At 38.7% G+C, this 24724-nt stretch overlaps 1 protein-coding gene across 1 annotated transcript in view; it reads right to left on the minus strand.

Annotated features, from left to right (window-relative positions):
• The window catches only part of ORC5 (origin recognition complex subunit 5), a 76465-nt gene that overhangs the window by 25673 nt on the left and 26068 nt on the right, over positions 1 to 24724 (minus strand). Inside the window, exon 12 of the mRNA XM_086610259.1 lies at positions 20177 to 20287. Coding sequence (XP_086466385.1) covers positions 20177 to 20287 — 111 coding nt within the window. The remainder of the gene's footprint in view (positions 1 to 20176; positions 20288 to 24724) is intronic.

A 24724-nucleotide genomic window follows, 5' to 3' on the forward strand; every position in this document is an offset into this window, starting at 1 on the left:
CTACCTAAGAAAACCCAGTTTAAAATATTATAAAGATGACAGTGATTGGCAGTTACATGATGACACACTTGACACACATCACATCTCTCAATACTTATTTTTTCCCTCCTTCATGCAGGTTTATTTTTTTTTTCTGGAAGAGTATAGTATTTATTAGTACAACGTTTCCTAATTCAACATGCAGGAAAAGTTGTTTAACTAGCTTTTTAAGACTTGGTTGTAACATAAGAGTTAATCACTTTGAAGCAAATTAAACCCTTGAGTTTCATTATTTCATTCATAGTAATATGACCGTAAGCAAGCCTATTGTTTGATGCAACAGACACTTCTATGGATAGCACTTTTAAACTTAATACAGATAAGAGTATTGTCCTGCTCATGAGGCAGAAGGAGTTAACTCATGAAATATTCAGTTTTAATTAAGATTACTGTATCAAAGGCAAGGCTTAATGCAGAATTGAAGCAAGGATCAAGGTTAATGCCTATTCTAAAGCAAATTTACATAAATTATGTTTCACTAGTGTACCATAAGTCTTATTTTGTCAATTTATACCATATGAGATCATAGAAATTAGAGATGGAAAACATCTATTAAGTCATCTTCTCTCTCCTCCCTCCAATACGGAATTCTTTCCTCCAGTTTACTTCTGAATGCTTTGTCCACTTTTATTTTCAATAGCTCAAGCGGTGTGGCATTCCACTAAAATTTCGGGGAAGACTATTACACACTTTAACATCTCCAATTGAAAGGGTTTTTTTTTTTAGTTTTCAAAGCTAAGATCCCCTCATCTTATTTCATTACTCCTACTCAGACCTCTTTGGACTTCTCTAAATGCATCCTTTCTTGGCACTTGAAGGCTATAATACTTTCAGACATTTTCATCATCCATTGGTAGCTATTTAGTCAAATTAGTGTGGGAATCATCTCTCTTCATCTGAAACTCACCAAGCACACAGATATAAGTAATAATTACACACGTTCATTTCCTTTAATCTTTCTTCACAAGTCATTCCCTTCTAGCCTTTAATTTTTGCCACTCTTCATGTCTACATCTTCTTTTAAGTATTACTGCTTTCCAATTATTTTCCTTTCTCTGAACAGCTTTATTTCAGTTCATTTCCACTTACACATGCTAGCTTGAATTTACCACTTCATCCTGACTTTTCACTCATGTATGTAGGTTTTGGTTGGTTGGTTGTTTTTTTCTCTTTTGTTTTGTTTGTTTGTTTTTAATAAAACATCAGGCTCAAATCTGTCCTCTGTTCATGTCAAATAACCACAGAAAAAAAAAAAAATCACCTGCACTAGAGATCGGCTTTTTAGCTTATTAAAAATATGATAAGTGCCTAATAAATTCAAATTGTTTACATTATTCATTTTTAAGTTTGGCTGTTCTTCCAGGTTTTAAGCAGCATCAACTTCGGGCAGTACACATAATTAACCTTTGGTTAATTCACAGTACATATAATTAACCTTTTTTCTTTGTATGTCTTTTTTAGTATCTGCATAAATACTTTCACTAACAAGAAAATTAAATCAAGACTTCAAGGATTACTTTTTGTCTCCTATTGTACTGATGATTCCTATCATGTTTGCTACCTTTCTCCCTGACCATTCCCACATCCCGAGCTATCCCCAGTACCTGAGCACAATATAAAGTTACAAAAGTCTCACCTGAGCCAGATTGAGATGGCTTCATCTCATCAGACAGCAGTCTGGCTCACTGAAGTCAATTCCAGACACCAAGTAGAATTAAAATTTGGGTTATTTTTGATATGGGAGATAAGAATAAGATACTGGTTTGAGCAGGTGTTAATCTAATCATAGAAGTCATAAAAGGACATTTCTTTTCTGCTAAGGAGATGCTGCCATGCTAACTCTCCACCTGTAACTCTATTTTTCCCAGTCATGAACAATTGGTCTGGTTCTGGTCACAGCTGCACAGAAAACATGCTAAATTAAGTGGTCAAACAGCACTCCAAATGCTAGCCCTGTGAAATGCCTACCACAAGGTTAAAACCAGCGAGGTCTCAATGCTTTTTGCTTTGTCTAGGAGGGAAGAAAAAAGGCGGGTGTATTGGGTTTGCGTGGCAAGGTTTTGGTAGCAGGCAGGCTACAGGGTTGGCTTCTGTGAGAAGCTGCTGGGAGCTTCCCCTGTATCTGACAGAGTCAGTGCCAGCTGGCTCCAAGACAAACCCACTGCTGGCCAAGGCCAAGCCAATCAGTGATGGTGGTAGCACCTCTAGGATAATGTATTGAAGAAGGGGGAAAAAGTTACTGTGCAACAGCAATTGCAGGCGCTGGAGCAGAGATTGCCCCATAGCCTGTAATGAAGACCATGGTGAGGCAGGCTGTCCCCCTGCAGACTATGGAGGTTAACAGTGGAGCAGACATCCACGTGCAGACTGTGGAGGACCCCACACCGGAGCAGGTGGATGTGTCCAAAGGAGGCTGTGACCCTGTGGGAAGCCTGTGCTGGAGCAGACTCCTGGCAAGATCTGTGGCCCCATAGAGAGAGAGAGAGGAGGCTGTGCTGGAGCAGGTTTGCTGGCAGGACTTGGGATGCCATGATGGATTCATGCTGGATAAGGCTGCCCAGGGAGGTGGTTGAGTTCCCATCCCTGGATGTGTTTAAGAATAGGGTGGATGATCTACTTGAGGATATGGTTTAATGGGGATTAGGGATGGTTGGACTCGATGATCTCTAAGGTCTTTTCCAACCTAGAAATCTATGAATCTATGGAACAGTCTGTTCCTGAAGGACTGGAGCCCATGGGAAGGACTCACGTTGGGGAAGTTTGTGGAGAACTGTCTCCCATGGGAGGGACTCCACACTGGAGCAGAGGAGAAGTGTGAGGAGCCCTCCCCCTGAGAAAGGAGTGGCAAAAACAATGTGTGATGAACTGACTTCAATCTCCATTCCCCGTGCCCCTGCACTGCTGGTGGGGAGGAGGCAGAGAAAATCAGGAGTAAAGTTGAGCCCAGGAAGGGGTGGGGGGAAGGTGTTTCAAGATTTGTTTTTCTTTTCTCATTACCCTACCTTGATTTGATAATAAAATATAAATTTAAAAATAAAAAAACTAATTTCCCCAAGTCAAGTCAGTTTGGCCTGTGATGGTAACTGCTGGGCGATCTCTCCCTGTCCTTATCTTGACCCACAAGCCTTTCATTATATTTTCCCTCCCCTGTCCAGCTAAGGAGGGGAGTGACACAGCCATTTTGGTGGGCACCTGATGTTCAGCGAGGGTCAACCCACCACAGCAGGCCAAGTACATGTTGACCAGCAGACGAGCCTACTATGCAATGGCTCCAGTCAGTAAGTCACCACATGTTCCCAGTTAGCCAGCCCTTCCCCTTCACTATAACTACTGGTAGTCTATTGCATTTTGTGATACAAGTTGGTAATTTAAACAAAAAGCTTAGCTATGTCAAAAGCTCATTTGTAAGAGCCAAGTATCCAGGACAAAGCTAAATGGCAAGCCTCTGTCACTATGAACTAATAGGCAGTCAGCTAAAAACAAAAGATAGATTTTTCAAAATACAACTAATAAGCAACACAGAGATTATGCCATTGATGCCCGTGCCATACCTGTTCAGTGAATCAGAACAGATTACTTCAGTCTCTGACTCTTCTAGACTGTCAGTCTGTCATCTTTCGCAAGAACTACAGTCACACAAATTATTAAAAAGCCTTTCTCTACACCATCAGTGTTACATATCCATTAGAGGCCACTCCAGGCTAGAAAATATCTGTTGCAAAAAGTCTTCCTAGGCCATATGCTAGTAATAAACAAAAAAGGCTGGAAAAGATCATTTTGTAACAACAATCTTCAGTTTTCTTCTCATGCCTATGTGGTAATCTCTTAAATCAATCTGTTTACTCTCTGTATCAACTAGAGCAAATTTATTTTTTTTTTATGTATACGATTTGTTAGTTCATCTTTTGAGGTTCTCTCATTTTTCTCGCCTAGATATCTAGAACATGGAATGTTCTCTTGTTCATTTTATGTATGGTCTACAACATATCTAGTGCTCTTTAATCATTAAACTAGATCAGCTTAGGTCTTTGTCTTCTCTACCTGTGCCTTTTAATAAATACTCCAGCCACCACCCTCCTATTTTTTCAAACTAATACTAAACAAAGTCTCAGTTCAGAACCTTTCAGAAGACACAGATGTTCTGTCTGTACGTTCTACTCCTCATACTGGAACACGTATGTTAATAAAAAGATGATGAATTTCCCACTCTTCATTTGTATTATATTTCAAGAAACATTCAAGGAAGGTGAGCAGGCAGGAAAAAGATATGTAAAAGATATGCACACTGAAAGATACTTTTCAATGTTCTACGTGAATTGCTATGGAGATCTAGCATCACGTCCTATTAGAAATGACAAAATACATACATCTATAATCATATTCAGAAAAAAACAGTTAGAAAACAAGACAATATTTTGAAAATTAAAATACAGAATTTTTTGTACTGGGATTTATTTATTTTTTTTAAGACCTTTCTTTACATGGATAACAGCAGGGTAATGGATGTTCATCTGAATGAAGTTAAAGTTGCCCCATCACGTTAATGAAACACACTCACAGATCAGTATCTGCTCATCCGAACTAGATCTGTCTACAAATACTTCAATTTAATTCCAGTTGTTAAGCTGTGCCCCAAAATCCACTCTGAATAAGCTATATCATATTTTTAAATTTTACCTCTAAAACACTTCCTGAAATTTAAATAACAGGGTGGCCTTTCATGTTTTTGTAATTCTTCTGTGAATTTCCTTGGAAAGGTTAGATCTTGCCTCTTCATATTTCAAAACAAAGGTAGAAGATCCTAATTTTCTTGACATATTTGGCTTTCTCATGTGGAAAAAGATCACTCTCAAAGCATTTTCCATAAGACATTGAGCTGTTTTGTAGTCGCTGTTACTGAAATACGGTTCAAAGATGTATAGTTCACATTGCAATTTCAAGGATGTAAAATGACAGATCATCATCACAGAATTCTGCAAAATAAGTTTATACCAGGAAAACCTTGTCATTGGAAAGACAGGGTTTCAGCACTTGTTCTCAGGAATAAGCCAAAAGCAGTCCAGCGAAAACGGACAGGAAGGCCAACACCAGCTTGCCAGCCATGCAGTGCAACGCTGGGCACAATGCAGCATAACTGGTCAACTTAATCCCCAGGAGGAATGAGTGGGAAGGTGTACAAATCAATTATTTCCCCTATTCTGCAAACGTTTTGACAAGGAATATGACATCTAAGAAGGGATATTTGATGATGAGTTCTTCTGTTTGTTTTACAAACAATTCAGAATAATTACTGAGATAACATCTTTTAGTTAATACAGAGAATAATTACTGAGAAAACACCTTTTAGTCCTTCAGGATAGAGTAGCTTTAGATAGCTACAATGTAAATATTTGCATCTGAGGCTGTCTTGACTCCATTTCTAATTGATGCAGCAAAATCAGTACATCAGGACATGGGTCACCATAACCTAACAGAGATTTCAAAACTTTTCACAGAGTGGTTTTAGATGCTCATGTCTACATCAAGGTGCATGGGATGATATTCTCTGCATGCCTATTTCTCTCCATAACTAGAAAAGCACACTAAATGACTAATTCAGATATACTTTTACTGCGCAGACACTTACATACAGTTAGAACCAACCTCACCCAAAATAATCACATTATTTTGTCTGTTGTTTGCCCTCCTTTACCTCATGTGAGAAATTAGATCATAAGGTAGTAAGGACAAAGACCTTGTGCAGCACCTAACGCACCTTCAGATATTCAGCACCATTTTCAGCCTTTAATAACAATAATAATCTCATGGCAGATTCATGTGTTGATTAGCCAAATCACAGAGATTTTTCCTAAAAACATACTTTTCTGAATCAAACTTTTTCAAGTCTGAGCTACTGTATGATTTCTTTCAGCTTATTCTCTCACTCTTCATATTTTAAATAAGGATTATTTGTAATGTTTACTAAGAACATATAATTCTCATAAATGAGATTTACTTGCACCCTGCTATCAATTTTCCACACTGCTCCCCCCAAATATTTTCCAGTTTTCATTTCCATAGATGGAGCAGAGAGATATCAATTCTTAGGTATTCCTGATCTATCAAGAGACGTTCTTTTATCAACAAGCTTTATATTTTGAAATCCTCTCTCCTTCAAGTTAACTGTAATGGGGCTGCTTCTCTTGTCCAACAGATACTGTGGCAAGTCCCACTATCCCCTATCAAATGAAATTTAGGTTAGATATAAGAAAGAAATTCTTTACATTGAGGGTGGTGAGGTACTGGAACGGGTTGCCCAGAGAAGCTGTGGCTGCCCCATCCCTGGAAGTGTTCAAGGCCAGGTTGGATGAGGCTTTGGGCAACCTGGTGCAGTGGAGGGTTTCCCTGCCCATGGCAGGGGGGTTGGAACTAGATGATCTTTAAGGTCTCTTCCAACCCTAACCATTCTATGATTCTATGAACACAGAAAGCAGCAGAAGGTCTTTGGGGGAGGAGGGATGTCAAGTAGAAAGTCAGTGGCTAGAACTGACTGCAGCTGGCAGGGCAGAAACAGTACAAGTATTCAGCGGGGTGATTCAACATGTTCTTCCATGTACCACTTTGCTACCTTGTGGTCTAACATTTTACAAGTACATGGCCTCGGTACTTTCCAACCTCATCAAAAACTGGATGGGGCCCCTGGTACGGATACGCTGCAAATTTATTTCGCATGTGATACAGCAAAATCACCTGCATTGAAGTGACAGGTGGGGTGTAAGTACCTAAAGAAAACACAATCTAGCTAGGGAGAGGTAAAAGCACATTAGGCAGGGAGAGGACAGGGACCACACCAAAACTAGTCCAGGGAGCGTATCAGCAAAAAGAACACAGAATTGTACACAACTCTTCAACCAGTGATTCTGAACCGTCTTTCGTGCTCTTACTGAAGTTGTAATTACATTCATTACTGTATGTGCAGGGAAGCACAAGAGAGATTGAACAAGTGAAGGCTTGCAAAATTAAGATCTTGACAGGGTATCTGTGTCCTTACAACTCTGGTGAAGTAAACACCAAGAAGCAAGTAAAGCTATTCAGGCTGAAAAACAACCGCAGAAAAAACCTAAAGCAGATAAAATTGGCCCTGAGTAGTGTTAAACCTGGAATTAGACTAGTTCCAGTCACCTGGGAAGTGAAGGAACAGGGACACTCAGTGTAACTATTTGACCACAAGGGCTCATTCTAGTTTTTAAATTGTATTTCACTGAACCAGGTTCTATCCAAGTGCCCAAGGGTCCGTTCCCCTAAACAGGTTGTGATCCAAATTTTCAGAGAAACCGGCCAAGTTATTTTTAAGAGACAGATAAAATTTATGAAGAGTGTTAACGATGTCACCTGGGCTCAACAGGTTCTTTCTAGTCTTATATCATATCTTCCTAGTCATATCATCTTAATTCAAGAGATTTGCAAGAGAACTAATGAACTCTAGCCTTATTTTCCAATTTATCTTACCTTAGTTTTGTGTCCTAACTTATTTCAATGAATAGCTGGTGATTCTGGAACAGATTATGTGCATGCACTAAATGGTTAAAGCAAAGTGATTAAAAAACTTATCATATACAGGCTGGTTTCAGATATATATATTATCAAGAGAGGTTGTGCAGTATTTGCTTAATTAATCTTTGCTATCTTAACAGACAAACCAGATGTACTATTATGTTCTTTGTTCTTCCCTAAAGAAGGGATGAGCCGATTACTTATCTCCAAACAATAGGAGTTCATGTACCACAGTGAAGATTTTTTTTTTTAAATCTGGGAGGCAATCACTAACAAGCTTCAGCTGCAACTGCTTGATGTAAACACAGTGTGAATTTGTTCCTGGAGTATTAAACGATGTTCCTTCCAGTAAGTACATGAAACAAATTTCTAAACAGGCATGTAAAGAAAGGGATGGAAAGGACAGAGTTTGGAAGGAGGGAAACTGTTTCGTCTTTCATGTATTCATATTCACTTCTTTTATACACTAACACATTTTCATAGATAAGCTAAAATTTGAAGCTTCAAATACTGTTTACAAATAACGCATCAAGAGAATAGAAGTTAAAGAAATTGTTGATTAATGCAACACATTCCCTATGTTATATAGCATGCAATCTAAGACATGTGAAGGGCACAAGAGAATATATAACATTAAGTTCACAGGGCCACAAGAATTGTTTGTGAAAGTTAATAACAGATCCACAGAGTATATAAACCCCTTCATCACTACTATAGCAACCTTGCATACCTACCCCAGAATCACATTTTTTATTAAATTATATTGGAAAAGTACAAATTTATTGTAAATCAATTTTAAAAGGCCTTAACATTTAGCTACTTATTAGTCTATACGAGTCTGCAAATTCTTAGGGAGATGCTACTGAAATAAAAAACTAAGATTAAAGAGCTAGAAAGTTTTGAAATGAGTCAATTTTTCTAGATAAAAAGCAGAACAAATTTAGGAATTTGCTCTATCTTCCTGATAAACTCAATCTCATCTGAAGTGCTTGATGAATGAAGTCCTTGATTCATCTCTCAATAGTCTTTCACTTGTCATAACCAAAATTTCTTCCGTAAAACTAGTTCTCAATAATTCTCAACAATTTGTCTTCTTAAATACATTAACTGTTTTTAAGACACAGATTAAGTGCCAAACTAGGCACTACTACCAGAAGCTCTTTGCAGAACCAAGATAAGTTTTCTACCTTCAATTGCTGAAAAGAAAGAATTGAAATAGAACAGAATTCGATTAAAAAAGCCTCACAAGAGATTGTTAAGCTGTATTAGCAGTGTATTCCCAAAAATGAAAACAAGATCGAACTAGGCCCAACAACATAACCTAGCTCAAACATAATTAGTTTTCCTAAAAGATCTTTTCTGTATCAACCAAAACTACAAGGAATCAAGCATATTAGTTTCTTCACAATTTAAATTAGAAAGTACTACTTGAACTAAGAATACTTTTATTTTTCTTCACAGCAAGCTATTTAGTTAAAAATACAGTCAGCTATTTTGTTAAAAGTAATGTTTTTCTCCTCTCCTTTTGCATAACAGCAGGCTCTCTCAAGCTGCCATAGTCAGTGCTAAAGTGCTAACCTATGTTAACACGATCACATTAATTTCCCATTTCAGCTCATGAATTTCTGCCAGATTAGTCCAGTGACCAATAACAGAAAATGAGAAATAAAGAGTTACTTATTATCTCTTATCGCCATCTTCCCAAATCCACTGAAAATCAACAGAGTACTGATCAATAGATTACTGCACTTTCTAATCAATAGACAGGCCCAGTAACATAGTGTCTGATGCAAAATACACCTATAAAAGAATATAAGCACTAGGACCCAATACAACAGTAATAACAAAAACTTATAAAAAAACGCAGGTACAAATTCACCAACTGCTAAGAAAGCTGTTCTAACAATTTAAAAAATCTTTTAGGTATGGGCAACCGTGAAGTCATAGAATCAAAAGGCTGCATTACAAACCCGTCTGAATAAACCTACAGGGGATACACAAATTATGTATGAACATGGTATATGACCTTATGCAAGACTAACAAATATTCCGTGCTGGCAAGATGTGTCTATGTATCTCCACTCGCACTGAAAGAGGAGGGGAAGTTGACTTGGACCAGAAATGAGAATGAGATAATCTCAGACTCCATGGTTTATATTCGAACATTCCTGTCATTGGGAAGCTACGAAGCAAAGGTCTTCTGGTAGACTAGACAGAGAGGTAAACTATACATCTTACTAGTTTTAATGAAGAAAAAAGAAAACAAAAAAAAAAAGAAAAAGAAGCTTTTAAGATCTTTTCCATCTAGTTTCATTTTTTTCTAAAAGTAACACTCCCCTCTGCAAGAAATTACAGCAGGACCATTCTGAGGATGACAACTCCCGCGGCCAGACAGGATTGAGCTGTGTAATTTTATGTACTTTCCTCTGAAGCAAGAGGAGGACAGCAAAATGTCAACAGTCATTTGAAGATTAAATCAACAGGGCAGAAGCTGAGCACAGCCTCTCTTGTAATTCAAGTCTAGAACTCAAGAAGTTATAAAAATAAGGCAATACATGAGACTATGTTTGTTTATATCCCAGAAACAAAATTTAAGAAAAATCTACATATGCAATCAACTCTAAGAGACACTTCTACAATCATTTCACTTCCGAATGCTCACTACTTAATACTCAACAATTCAACATTTTAACAACATATAAAATAATTATTCAAATATGACTTTTTTAATACAACTATTTGAATCTCTATTTTGAGGTACTGCTGCTCAGTATTGCCTAATGGGTGTATAAAGCAAAGTAAGGCACTCTCCAAATTCGGATGCCTGATATACTGTAATTATGTCTTGAATCAGCTTGCAATATTATCTACGAGATTAAAAAATTTTTTTTTAAAAAACATTTAACAAGAAAACAAGAAATCTCACCACAATGTAAACTGCAATCGTGAAGTTTTGAATGTTAAGCTCATCTGAGAACAGGATAGAAAAATATTCTACCAAGAAATTATCCCACACACTTACATTGCTAGTGTTTGCTACAAACTTCTGAATCATTTCAGGTAAAAATTTAGTACTGACTGTACGTGGTTATCCAGAGAAAAGACAAGCACGACACTCCAGAACATCCGCAGTAAAGGGAAAGCAAAGAAAAAGTAGTTTCAGAGAACAAAAAACAGAATCATTTTTCCAGCATTTTGCTTGTTTTCAAAAAGACTAATGACAAAAAAATAATTTACTTATAGACATATAACCAGTACAAGAGCATGTTCTGTATTTTTCACACACTCTAAAATAAAAATGGCTCCCACTCATCTTTGTTCTGCTTCATGGTAAGGCCTCACAGGGAATAGCACACACTTTTAACCAGACCTTTTTCTCTGGAAACTCACCTACCTGCTCACTTTTCAATGGAGAGTATTCTATTAGTGCTAAACACTCTAGTCAAGCCAGATGTAAAGTGTTCCTATAAGCAGTGCCCGCAACAGCAAGGAAAGCTGGAACATAATACAGGAACAGCTGATCTAGCTAAAATGAATACTTCTCATTCTGCCAAAAGTTGTCAAGTGTAGAATGGAAAACTCCATATTTTCAAACAATAACACAATCTGAGCTTGCAGAAGCAATTACAGTGTTTTCCATTTGAAAAAACTGTGAAGTTGACAGTATTCCTTTCTATCAAAGCTGCTCCATCAAGGGGATCTAACATAACGCACTAACAGAGTTAGTACGACCATCGTGATGTATCTGGTGTTCAGAAAGGCTATGCCATAACGAAAGCAAACCCTTTATCAAATAAGTAGATAGCAAAACCAGACGTCTTTCCAATCTTGCAATCGGAATTTTACTATATTTTGTAATTTTGAAAAAAAAGGCAGTTTAAATATCAAATTCTCACCTGAAAAAGTGAGATGTAAAGCATGGCAACAGGGACAAAGAAATCTTGCAGGTGAATTGCCACATACTGTTCCAGTTTACATATATAATACTAACTATTCCTTAATCTATCCATGTAAGGCAGACAAGAAAGCACGACAAAAAGAAAACAAACCCCTCGGATTTTTATGCTTTGGGAAAGGGAACTTTTTTTTTTTGCTTCTTCTTTCTTTAATTAAAGGAAATTATATTCCTCTGGCTCCCTCCAGCTGGAAGCATGCTATGTACATCAGGTTTTTTGTGCATTTCTAACAGACTCATATCATACTGGCACTTAACACACTACTCTAAACCTCCTATCTGCGGACTTATTCTAACCTCAGATAAAAAGCTCTTGCTCTGTGGCCAACAATTTGCAACGCTGTTTATCGTTTTGCCAGATTGGAAAATCCGAAGTTTGCTAATCTTCATTTCAAATTCTTACCTTTATAACTACAATAGTTTTAGGAATTTGTGATATTCTTAGGGAAATTCAGATACTTTTCTTAGATCCAGTATCAAACGGACAAGAAATGTCTAATAAATGAAACGTAGACTATGATGCATAAGGTACGTGACGTGTCACTACACACCCACAGGGGTAAACAGCCTTTGTAGAAATTTCTGTTTCCAAATGCACTATGATCAGAAGTGAATTCTAACTATATGACTACCTGAAATATTCACTGAAAATACTGAGTAACGGTAAAACTAAACCTGATTCTGAATGCAAATGGAGATCGAACTTTTTTAAGCTGACCTAGCAGTTTAACTTTAATGCATTATAGTGAGAATGCAAACAGAACTGAAGTTACTGATCAGTTGCCTACTCAGTAATTTTCAGCTATTCATATATTCTGAGAAGTTATCACATCTCCCTGCATAGATGTCTTTCCAAACATTCAAGGATGTATTAACAGGAATAAGCCATGCAAAAGTATGCAGGACAAAGGGTTTAATTCCATTTTACCTAATAGATAACATCAGAGCTCAAAACTACAAGTAGATCTAGTCAATCTTCTTTATGAAAAGCATATTTCATAACAAAGCAGAAGTAACATAACATGTCTAGAAAATGAAAAATGGTTAGGAGAACTGAATTCATTTGAAGAAGCAACTGAAAAATCATTTTGCTAGAGGAAAAAGTATTGGTTAATTTTGGCTTGTAAACCGTAACTATAACAACAAAAATATCTACTTGCCCACTGGTTGTGAAATGAAATTAACAGCCCTTGTCCCCTTCGATGTAAAACGAGCTTATTTAATTTAAATCAGTGCTGATAATTCTTACATGACACTTCATGTATAAATACACTCGTATGTCCTATACTAAGGCACATTTTTTATAAAGAGAATAATGTCATATTTCTGTCTAAATGTGGGAAATCTAAAATGAAACACTACTCCTCGACAAACCAGAAGTGAGTACTCTCAGAAACTATGCAAAATGCACTCGTGGTAGGCATTATAAAGTTTTTTTGTATCCCTTTGTTCTGTAATAATGCCACTTGGACACAACGTACGTTTCATATTCCACACAGTGGTTCCGTGCGGACACACAAGTCATACTCCTGGTTGCTCCCTAAGCCTGAAAAAGCATCAGCTGCTGTATCTAGGTGAAGAAACTCTATGACTTATCTGTTGTTGTAGGATACAGACTGCACACTCCATAGTTGCACTGGTTTTAGCACTATGTGAAAATACATTGGCATATTTTCACCATTAAAAATAATGGTTTATCTTTTAAAATACGTCAGTCACATGTTCTGGTTGGATATATTGCTGGGTCGAGCATCAACTGTGCGAGTTCTGTCCCAGGCACAGGATGTAATTGCCCAGTGGTGGAGGTAATATCATTTTCAATCTGTTAAATTACTACACAAAAGCACATCTGAAGAAAAACCCTTAAAGATCTTGAAATGGTTGCAGAAATCAGTAATGCTTTAACCTCTGTTATCTCTTAGTTTAAAAAACAAGCAAAAAAATTCAAACTAATTCAGTGACACGTTACAGTAACACATAACACACAATGTGTTAAAAAACAGTACCATGACAAATTAGAACTACTAAGAACAACGGTGAATATTCTGGAGGAAAAGGAGCAATGAAAACTTCTTGAGTAAATATAGACCTATATTCACATATGTACTGACATCAATAGTTTAAAAAAAATAATCTTACTTTAACTTTTTTTCAAGCAATCCTTACTAGATGTGTGAAAATTTTATTTAAACATAGCAGAAAACCAAGAGAAATTTCAACTCTTAAAGATGCAACTGAAACAAGTTTCATTTGCTGAAGTGGAAATCTGCATGTTTGATTTTTTTTTTGCCCTGGCGCTACTCTCTTGTGCTAGTTGGTGAGGAAAAACAAATGAATGAGCCCAGTTCTTTCTCATGTAACCCAATTACAGTAAGAAGTTCCAGCAGGAAAAACTTAAGTCTTGTATCAATTGCAAAGATCAGACTTCCGAAAGGAACACGTTAACTTTTTGTTTGAAAAAAGTACGAGACCATTTCAAGAACTAATTAACATTAGAAGGCAAGTGGGATTAAGATTCAAATTTTAAGTTGAAATTCTATTTAGTAGAAATGAAATATTTTCAATAAAGCCTAGCATTAAACAGAAAATTGAAATTTTGCTGCTTATTAGCATGAAAGTTTCATTTTGAAAAGCTAATAACCCGAATTTTCATGTGAATAGCAGTTACGTTATGCACAGAAACAAGAGGCAATAAGAAATATCACAAAATCAGCAACATGACAGATCTCAAAGCAGCTGCTAGTCCTTCTTGAATCTTGACTGAGATTGTTGATCAACTTGAAAGCCAAGGCACACTATTTTCCAACAGTACATGGGGAGAATTAAGAAGTACTTGGTTCATGTACAGTCTTTCAGTTTACAAATTAAAGAGCACATAAAATTAATGTTGAATCAGTTAAGCCAAATATTTTATTTAAAACATTTTAAAATTTCGCACTATTCAAGAATTATTTCCATACTGTGCACACCAACAAGAACATAAAAGCTTGTGGTATCTAACAGCAAAACGTATTGATACTGCTAACGATAACCCAGCTCCTGAATATTTATTTTATTTGAAAAATATATTTACAGAATAACTAATGGCAAAAACCAGTGGAATATAAACTGGTTTACACCATTCAAGAAAAAAAGCGATTAAATACTATGCGTAGATTAAACTACTTCCAAAATCTATTTTAAATTCTTTTGCATTTTATGTTACTTTACAACAACACTTCAAGAACTTTTAATTAAAATTTACTGCCAAAATTGTTTTCATAATTTAAAATATTTTAAAAAAATTTATAAAATTATAATAAACAGATTTAATTTCAACTTCTTTGCCCTAACACAGTTGAAGTTTAATACAATCTTTTTATACCTTTATAGCTGCATATATTCAGAAAAATAAAGAATTACAGTTATTCTTTGACAACACTGCCATCTGGTGTACACTCTAAATTAGGATGAAGCATTTACTTGAATTTTTTTGTTCTGCAATTTGGTCTAAGGGGGAATTACACTCCATGTACGGACTATGTCTCCAGTACTCCTTAACTGTGCATTGGAATACTGACATTTGTTCTCTCATCTGGAACGTACTCTAAATATGCAGACATACTAATTTTGAAAACACACTTTAAAACTCTGCTATATAATGCATTCACATTAAGTATACCAAGGTGGTTTTGACAGCCAAAAATAAGAGAATATACAGTTAACATCCTAAACTCAAATTTTACTATGTAGTACTCCCAGTCTTGTCATCATGATGCCCTTTCACATTACTTGAATAAATTAAACTGAAATTTGCTCCTTGAGACTGGCAAAGTTCAGGCAAAGCTCTAAATTTCATAGTGGCAATTGCACAGTCAATTGTTTTGTTTCTTGCCTGTTCTTTCATCTTATGTCTTAAAGATTGCACTCTTTCCTTCTTAAAAATTAAATTTTGTTGAAAGATCACAGTGACAGTGTCTTCAAACTCTTGAAGAAAGACAGAGAGAAAGAAAGAACGGCTTAAAACAAAGAGTACCTCCCTCTGTAGTGGATTATCAGCAGATTTAGAGTACAAGTGAAATCAATCCAAACATTTCTTGGATTGTATCTTATTTTCTTCTGAGTTTCTATAACAGTCTCTTAAGTCTCCATTTCTTACTGAACTAAACCTAGATCAATCATTGTTGATAAATCAACATCATTAAACAAGACAATTGCCTTTTGCCTCAGCATTGTGAGTTTCAGCTTCAACACTTCGTGCCTTAAACCAAAAAATGCACTACCTAGAGCAAAACACGAAACCAGCATCCTGCAAGGAAAGGGGTGTGACCAATACCTTGACTGAGAGACTTCACACTACAGTGAATTTTTACTGCTGAAAGTGTGCTTTGTGCCTAATGCATTGTGCTTCCTTGTACTTCTGAAGGAATGAGGAACATTTAGGGCCACGAAGATAAGAGGGCTGGAGCACCTTTCCTATGAGGACAGGCTGAAAGAGTTGGGGCTGTTTAGCCTGGAGAAGAGGAGGCTCCGGGGTGACCTTATAGCGGTCTTCCAGTACCTCAAGGGGGCCTACAGGAAGGATGGGGAGAGGCTATTCAGGAGGGCCAGTTGTGATAGGACAAGGGGTAATGGTTTTAAAATAGAGGGAGGTAGATTCAGATTGGATATTAGGAAAAAATTTTTTACCATGAGAGTTGTAGAACACTGGAACAGGTTGCCCAGAGAGGTGGTGGATGCTCCATCCCTGGAGATGTTCAAGGCCCGGTTGGACGAGGCCCTGAGCAACCTGATCTAGTTGGAGATATCCCTGTTCCTTGCAGGGGGGTTGGACTAGATGACCTTTGAAGGTCCCTTCCAGCCCTAACCATTCTATGATTCTATGATTCTATGAAATTAAAGAATCAACACAACATTCATAAAGCAATTATCTCAGGCTACATCTGACACTAGCCAGAAAAAAAAAAAAGTGAATAGATATACGCATTCCTATGAGCACTAAAGGTTTCTGTGTTCTTTATACTCCAAAGTTGCTATAAGTAGCTACAAGGCTGCAGCCATCATCCAAAGTCTGGTCAGACACTGCCTGTTTCGACAACCTTTGGTGTCCCTTCATATGGCGTTAGCCTATAGGAAACTTCACATAGCTTTGAAATAGTCACAGAGTTAGGGTTCCTTTTGAAAGCACTGTGAATTCCTGAGGTACCATGAGACAACAGAAGAAAGTCAAGAAACAAGTAGAGGATGCACAAACACGTCTAAATTTGATTTTTTCAGTCACTTCCTGACCACCTCTGAAAGCTAATCCATTGAGCACTCAAGGGGGTGCAGGCTGTAAGCTGAAAAATCACTCAATTGCAAAAAAGTAAATACTTGTAATAACAGATTTTTGAGGCTGCTGTCTAATAATTTCTTGTGCCTCAAATCATATAATAACCTTTAACTAAAGGAGCCTGAAAGAAAACGCGGTGACGTGGACAGTGTCATGGAGTGCACCCTCAGCAAGTTCGCCGATGACACCAAGCTGTGTGGTGCCGTCGACACGCTGGAAGGGAGGGATGCCATCCAGAGGGACCTCGACAGGCTGGAGAGGTGGGCCCGTACCAACCTCATGAAGTTTAACCAGGCCAAGTGCAAGGTCCTACATCTGGGTCGTGGCAATCCCAGGCACAAATACAGACTGGGCGGAGAATGGATCGAGAGCAGCCCTGAGGAGAAGGACTTGGGAGTACTGGTGGACGAGAAGCTCAATATGAGCCGGCAATGTGCTCTTGCGGCCCAGAAGGCCAACCGCGTCCTGGGCTGCATCAAGAGGAGCGTGGCCAGCAGGTCGAGGGAGGTGATTCTCCCCCTCTACTCTGCCCTCGTGAGACCTCACTTGGAGTATTGCGTCCAGTTCTGGAGTCCCCAACATAAGAAGGACATGGACCAGTTGGAGAGGGTCCAGAGGAGGGCCACGAAGATGATAAGAGGGCTGGAGCACCTTTCCTATGAGGACAGGCTGAAAGAGTTGGGGCTGTTCAGCCTGGAGAAGAGGAGGCTCCGGGGTGACCTTATAGCGGTCTTCCAGTACCTCAAGGGGGCCTACAAGAAAGATGGGGAGAGGCTGTTCAGGAGGGCCAGTTGTGATAGGACAAGGGGTAATGGTTTTAAAATAGAGGGAGGTAGATTCAGATTGGATATTAGGAAAAAATTTTTTACCATGAGAGTTGTAGAACACTGGAACAGGTTGCCCAGAGAGGTGGTGGATGCTCCATCCCTGGAGACGTTCAAAGCCCGGTTGGACGAGGCCCTGAGAAACCTGATCTAGTTGGAGATATCCCTGTTCCTTGCAGGGGGGTTGGACTAGATGGCCTTTGAAGGTCCCTTCCAGCCCTAACGATTCTATGAAAACATTATGTGAAGGTGTAAGTTGCCTACTGCATCTGTAAAGCACTTGGGTCCCCACCACTATTGACAAAGATATTCACATATTGATTATTTAAATAAAGTATCAAAATCTCTAGCTCTTCTATTGCCTGATTTTCCAAAATGTATACTTATGGTTGGTTATTCTACAAACTTGGGAGAATAATTTTGACAAACATTTGTGTGAACACTGAACAGCAATGATTAAAGCAGCAAAATTGTTTAGGTATCTTGAGCATATGTTTCCTAGAACTTTACAGGACTGCAGACAACAGATTTAAATAATCCTTGGTTAAATTTGAGACCTAACAAGGAAACGTAGAAAATATTTCTATAAGTAAAAGTTAAGCACAACTGGAAAGCGGGAGAGAAATTAAGATATTCTAAGGTGGACATGGAAGATCTAAAAATCAAGTTGACAACAGAAAACTATCTTTATTTACACAGAATAGGTACCTATTTACACTTGACAAACCCAGAGCTCTAGAGAAAACTAGATTTATTTAATTCCACTCAACTCTATAGCTATGCTGCCATCTAGTGAAACGAAACACCGACTCTTCCCTGCAAGGCTATTAAAGTTGGTCCAAAAGAAAAACATTATCTCTAAGATACAAGTATCACAGCAAACACCTTTCACTTGCAAGCACCTTATTCTTCCCTCTGCTCCTCCTTCACCACGTTTCTGTAACATGCACTACAAGGTGACTAATTTTGGCCACGACAGTGAACATCTATACGCTTAATTTCAAATGCACGCAGGCTAACAGGCCTTAATCAGAAGCCAAGGAACTAATTAACACAGATGACAGTCTGTCATGGTTTGATGTGGAGGGGGGGGTGGTTCTGGTGGCAGGAGAGGGATTTTGCTCCCTGCGACCTCCCCGGTTTTGGATCCGGGTTAGGCTTAGTTCTGGCCACCGGATCAGACTGCCATCCCCCTCGGGGTTGAGCCAATAGGGCGCCTCTGCGAATTGCCCTATTTAAGTCAGGACAAGGGAACCGGAAAAGGTGCTTCGCCCAGGATCGACCAGAGAAGGGAGGAGGGCACTGCCCCCGCTCCCTGGCTCCCGGCCGGGCGGCTGCCTGCGTCGGGCCGGCGCCGCCCACGGAGAATGGCGGCGGCGGAGCCAGCTGGGGAACTCGGGGGCACCCCACTCCCGGGGTGCCCACTGGGCTGAGTTCACCTGGAGAGGACTGAGATCTGAGAGAAACAGCTGCATCGACAGCAGGTCAGTGAGGATGGAGCGGGAGGAGGTGTGCCGGAGCCGAGTTTCCCCTGCGGCTGATGGTGAGATAGCAGGCGGCCCCCCTGCAACCAGGACGGCCTCGGTGGAGCAGCGACCCACTCGCAGCCCGTGGGGAGAAGATGCCTGAGCCCGAGGATGGTCGTGTTGGGGGCACGGCAAGGCAGAAAGGCATCTGGAGTCTTCGTGACGACCCACGCCGGAGCGAGTGGCTACAGCTCCCTAAGTACCCGAGACTGTGGTATAGCCCACACCGGAGCAATCTGTGGGGAAGGATTGTTTCCAGTGGGCTGGACTCACGTTGGAGAAATTTATGGATTTTTCCTCGTGGGTAGGGGATCCATTGGAGCAGGGGAAAAGGGTGTAAGGACTCCTTCTCCTTTAAGAAAGAAGCAGCAGTAACAGCACGGAATGAACTGACCTGCACTCCCCCAGTCCCTGCCCCCTGTGCTGCTGGGGGGAGGAGGTAGAGCCGGGAGGAAAAGGAAGGTGGGGGGGGGGGAAGGTGTCGGTTTTAAGATCTGGTTTTGTTTCTTTCTGTCCTCTCAAGTAATCGGTTTTTATTTCCCTTTGTCCTTCTAAGTAATCATTAATAAACTGTTTTGCTTTGAGAAAAGCGCTGCCTGTTTTGCCCAGGACCATGGTTGGTGGGTGCTCCCTCTGTTCTTGCCTCAACCCTCAGTCCTTTTGTTTTTTTTTTTCCTCTCCTCTCTACTTTATTGGAGAAGGAGAGACTGTGTGAGTTTTAGTTGCTGGATCAGCCTAAAACCACGACACAGTCCCAGATCAGGAAAAAGTTAGCTATTAGAAGGTTTCAGACCATTACACAGATAAAATCTCAAATTCATAGCTACTAATACAGATAAATATTACTCTGAGCCTTCAGCTTAAATTACTGTTGTGGTTGTTTTCTCATTACACTTCATTAGAATGATGACTTACAAAACCCAAAGTAAAACCTTTTCAAAAACTCCAGATAGTAAAAAGGAAACAAAGAAAATAAGTACACACTCACCTGGGAAAAGATATTTGCAGTTGGAGCAACTCTGTTGTCCACAATACTGTATAATATTGCTAACAACCTGTCCAGGGGAAACGGCTTTGGCCCAAGGAGGTGATTGCTGGTCTGCAACAGAAACAAGATTTTTCAATCTGATAGATCTTTCCTGGCGTACCACAATATGTTGTTCTCACATCTTCTTAGTCTCTGAGGAGACACTATAATTCACAGTAGACTTTCATATAGCCTACTTGTATATTATGGAAAACCTTGAATACAGGCTTAGTGATCAAGATAAAGATATAGACCTAGAGCTCTATTTAACATGGCAAGAGCTCAAACTGCACAATAAATAGGAACATTTTTGAGCTATAATAGAGGATTTGATGCCAAATTTCCTATCAGTGGATTTATAGATTTACTTGTCCTATTAAGTCACCTTGCCCAAACTAAGGATTAAAGAGGAAAAACTACATTTTATGGCATTCTCGAGGTGCAAATAGTTTTCTTTACAGTTTATCAATAGTAAGACATGTTAGGCTTCTTAAAGGATTTCTGGATAGTGAAAAAAAAATTAAAAGTTTAGATTTATCCTATTGTCTACAATCCACAATCACTTACAAAGAACTGCACAAAACAAAAAAAGTTTTTACAAATCCATAAAACCATTGAACAACTTTTAGGTATATTTTTCTGTTTTGCATACTGAAGACAAATACTTTACTAGTATTTATATTTTGAAAAAGTCTGAGAAGATTCTGCTAAAGTATCAATGTCTCCATTTTCTTTGAATCACTTTAGCCAAAGCAGTGTCTCTTCCTCTCACAGAGGCGACAGCTGCAAAGTCACACGGGTTTCTTATCTTAAATGCCATACTAAACTAAATCAATGGATTCAGAAACTGTCAGCACAATAATGCACTCCCATTACACTCTACAGATACCTAGTCATGGGAGCCAGAAGAACCAGCTGGTAGATGCTCAGGGTCTCGTCAGCAAATCATACTCTCTAAGTAGCCCAAGAGGGTCCCTTCTGAACAGTGCAGGAGCTTTGCTGGCCACTGCACTCAGACATCTACATTTACCCATCTTAACCTGAAAACTGAACAGGACCATGAAGATGATTAAGGGATTGGAGCACCTGTCATACAAGGAGATGCTGAGAGTACTAGGATTGTTTAACCTTGAGAAAAAGACAGCTCAGGGGGATTTCATCAAAATAATTGATGGGGAATGTAAAGACAACTGGGGCAGACTTCTCAGCAGTATCCAGTGAAAGGATAAGAGGCAATGGGGACAAACTGGAATTCAGGAAACTATATTTAAACATGAGGAAAAAACCACTTTTTTACCCTTGAGGTGGTTAAATACTGCAACTTATCGTCTAGGCAGGCTGTGGAGTCTCCAACCCTGGAGACATTCAAAACTCAACTGGGCACAGTCCTGAGCAACCTGCTCTAGGTGACCCTGCCTGAGCAGAAGGAATTGGACTAGACCAGAGGTCCTTGCCCACCTCAGCTCTTCTGTGAATTACACTTTCTAAAACCTAACTTAAAAAAAAAAAAAAGAAAAAAAAAATCAATCAGCTATCCTTGGAAGAATAAAATGTATTAACTGCTCATTTTTTCCAACAAAATTGTTATTTATATTTTCAGCTGATTTTAACTTTTTAGTTTTCATATTCTCTTTTGCTTCCTTTATACCACAGTGAAAATGTTACCATTTTGATATCAAAACCAAAGAAAACATTTATCATCAGGAAATTAGAAATGAGAACACTTTAACTTATTGTTTTATGTAGGAAACACCTTTACTACTATATTTCTACTTTCTTAAAATACACTCAATCATAGGAAAATTCTAGCTGGAAGGGACCTCGGGAGGTCTCTAGTCAAACCTCTCCTGCTCAGAACAGGGTCAGCAAGAAGGTCAGGCCAGTTTGCTCAGAACTTTACCAGTCCAGTCTTGGAAACCTCCAAGGACAAAAGACCGCACCACCTCTCTGGGAAACCAGTGTCACTGCCTGGCTGTCTTCGTAAGTAAAAAGGTTTTCCTTATACCAGTACAAACACCTCATTCCAGCTTACACTCATTGTTTCTCACGCTCTCACCATCTACCATTGTATCGCGTAGTCTTGATGATCTCCTTGCAGGTGCAGGACAGGCTGCATTTAGGCCTCCCTTCTCCAGCTTTAACAACTGCAGCTCCCTCAGCCTCTCCTTGCAGGGCAAGCGCTCCAGCCCCTGACCATTTTGATGTGTCTCTGCTGAACTCGCTCTGGTTTATTGATGTGTGTCTTGCACTGAAGGGAGGTAAAACTTGACAGAGTATCCAAGATGCAGCCCAAAGAGTGTTGACTGCAAGGGCCCTTTTGCTTCCTTTGAAGTTTGTATTTCATTCTCTCTACTCTGACATCCAGTTTCCTTTTTCTGTAGCACACATTGATTAATTCTTACTAGCAGAGCAGTCAAGATTAAAGAGGAATTTCAAATTTGTTTCAAAATGCTTCTGAGAAAGAACACCTCTCAAATATACCACCAGCACCTCTGTGGCATTAGTCTTCAGTAAAACACAACCACTCGTTTCTTCAGCAAATCAAAGAGAGAATTCCAAGACATGCTTTAGCTTTCTAAATCCAGGAGGTGTCCCCAAAGCCACCTATAGGCTAACAAAGCAAGCAGCGTGTGAAGAGTATTTGAAACATGCAGTCAAAACTTTAGCACGGCACCCTCAGTCCGAACACAGGTATCGTACAAGTTATGAACTGTGCAATCCTCTGCCCTTCTGCTTCTGAACATGACAGTTCTCTGAAGTATATTCTTTATTATCAACAGAAAAAGTCAACAAACATACAGTAATTAAAACGTCTACACTCCAAGCAGCTAGCAAGCACAATTAGCATGTAGTAATCGCTGAAGTTCAGTTTAGTATACACTTACTTCACAAGTGTCTTATTCTTAATATTATCAGCTCTCTGCTTAGACAAAACACTGGTTTGAAGTTTCAAATTATTTGAGAGAAACGCTTTCCTCTGGAAAAGCCAAAAGAATTAATTCTAATAGAGTGCAACTTCTAGAAGAAGCATTTGGGTTTTATTTCTTTAGCAGAAATAAATTCCTGGAATAAGACGAATGATTTAGAAATGTCTCCAAACAGAACATAGTTTACAAATAAGGTTTGTAAAAATATTCTGCAAGGAGCTAAGGCAAAATACTACATAGAATAGTATTTATAAAAATCCAAGGCATTCCTCATCTCCCTTCAAAACAAAGACGCCTTCCACCTTTAGAAAACCTCTTTAATAAGTTTTATAGCTATCAAATTAACTCTGTGTCCTCCGTCTTTCCACCTTTGGCAATATACTCATCAAACAGTTCAAAAAGATTTTCCCCAGTAGACACTATCTGTTTTTCATCCACATTCTCAGAGTTTCATGCTTCTACTGTTTAACTGGCCTAAGTCTTTCACTGTCCCAAAACTGCAAGCCAAATATTCAAATTCGAAAGTTTCAGGAACAACAATGTGAGAATCCAAAGTGTTCTTTAAAGAGTAAAACCTTAACCCAAACTAAATTACCTGCACAAAAGGGAGAAAGTTATCGCAGTTGGCTGATTTTTCAACCTTTTTAGCATATACTTAAAGAGAGAACTATACTTCTAACTTCTTTTAGCAAAAAGCATTTCTGAACTTCCCGGGTTGCTATTGAAATGAATCTTCAGCTGTGAACTAGAAATTCTGATAAAAAACAAATCGCAGACTGAAGTTGAAGCAGATATACTAGGCAAACTATTTTCCAACAAAAAAATCACACCAACACATCTGATCTTCTAAAAAAGCATACTCCTGCAAAAGTAGCTTCACCAGGAAGATCTCTCACTAGTCACTAAACTGGAGAAACATTTTTCCAGGGCAACCATGCAAAGAAACCCAACAAATTCTGCTCTTATCTGCAACAAGGCAATTAATAGAAAGATAAAGTCATTTTTTTTCCCCTCATTCACAAGATTTACTTTTTCTAATAAAAAAACCCACAGCCTCTGGACTGAACAGAGTTAAGACTCAAGAAACAGATTTTTTTAGCCAGGCTGTACTTAAACTTTTAAGGAAGGATTTATTTTCTCTAATGTTAGCTTCCTGCCAAGTAGGTACATACAGCCAAACTAGTTTCCTAAGTTCCCGTTATAGCCAGCAGAAATCTAATCAACACAGTTTATGGTGCAATTCATCTGACTAAATGTAGAACCTACCTTAGTTAAGAGATGAATCACACTCTACACTTCAATGACTGCATTGACCAGCTCTGCACTGTCTATAAAAAGACACTGGCTTAGATGCAGGCACCCACTTGGAATCAGGTGAATCTAATCTGTCAATCAGTCTTTAGACAAGGTCCTCTGCGTGAGGGCAGACTCACATAAGCCATCACACCAACTGAAGCAAATGAGTCTTTACTCACAACACTACATATCTAACCCTTTATCCCCATGTTTCAGTTTCCATCACTCCAAAATCATAGTACCAAAATAGGCAAGTTTACATCTGGGTGATTGTAGCTCTGTGCAA

This window comes from Tauraco erythrolophus, chromosome 4, assembly GCF_009769465.1.
Source record: "Tauraco erythrolophus isolate bTauEry1 chromosome 4, bTauEry1.pri, whole genome shotgun sequence".
Classification (NCBI taxonomy): Eukaryota; Metazoa; Chordata; class Aves; order Musophagiformes; family Musophagidae; genus Tauraco; species Tauraco erythrolophus.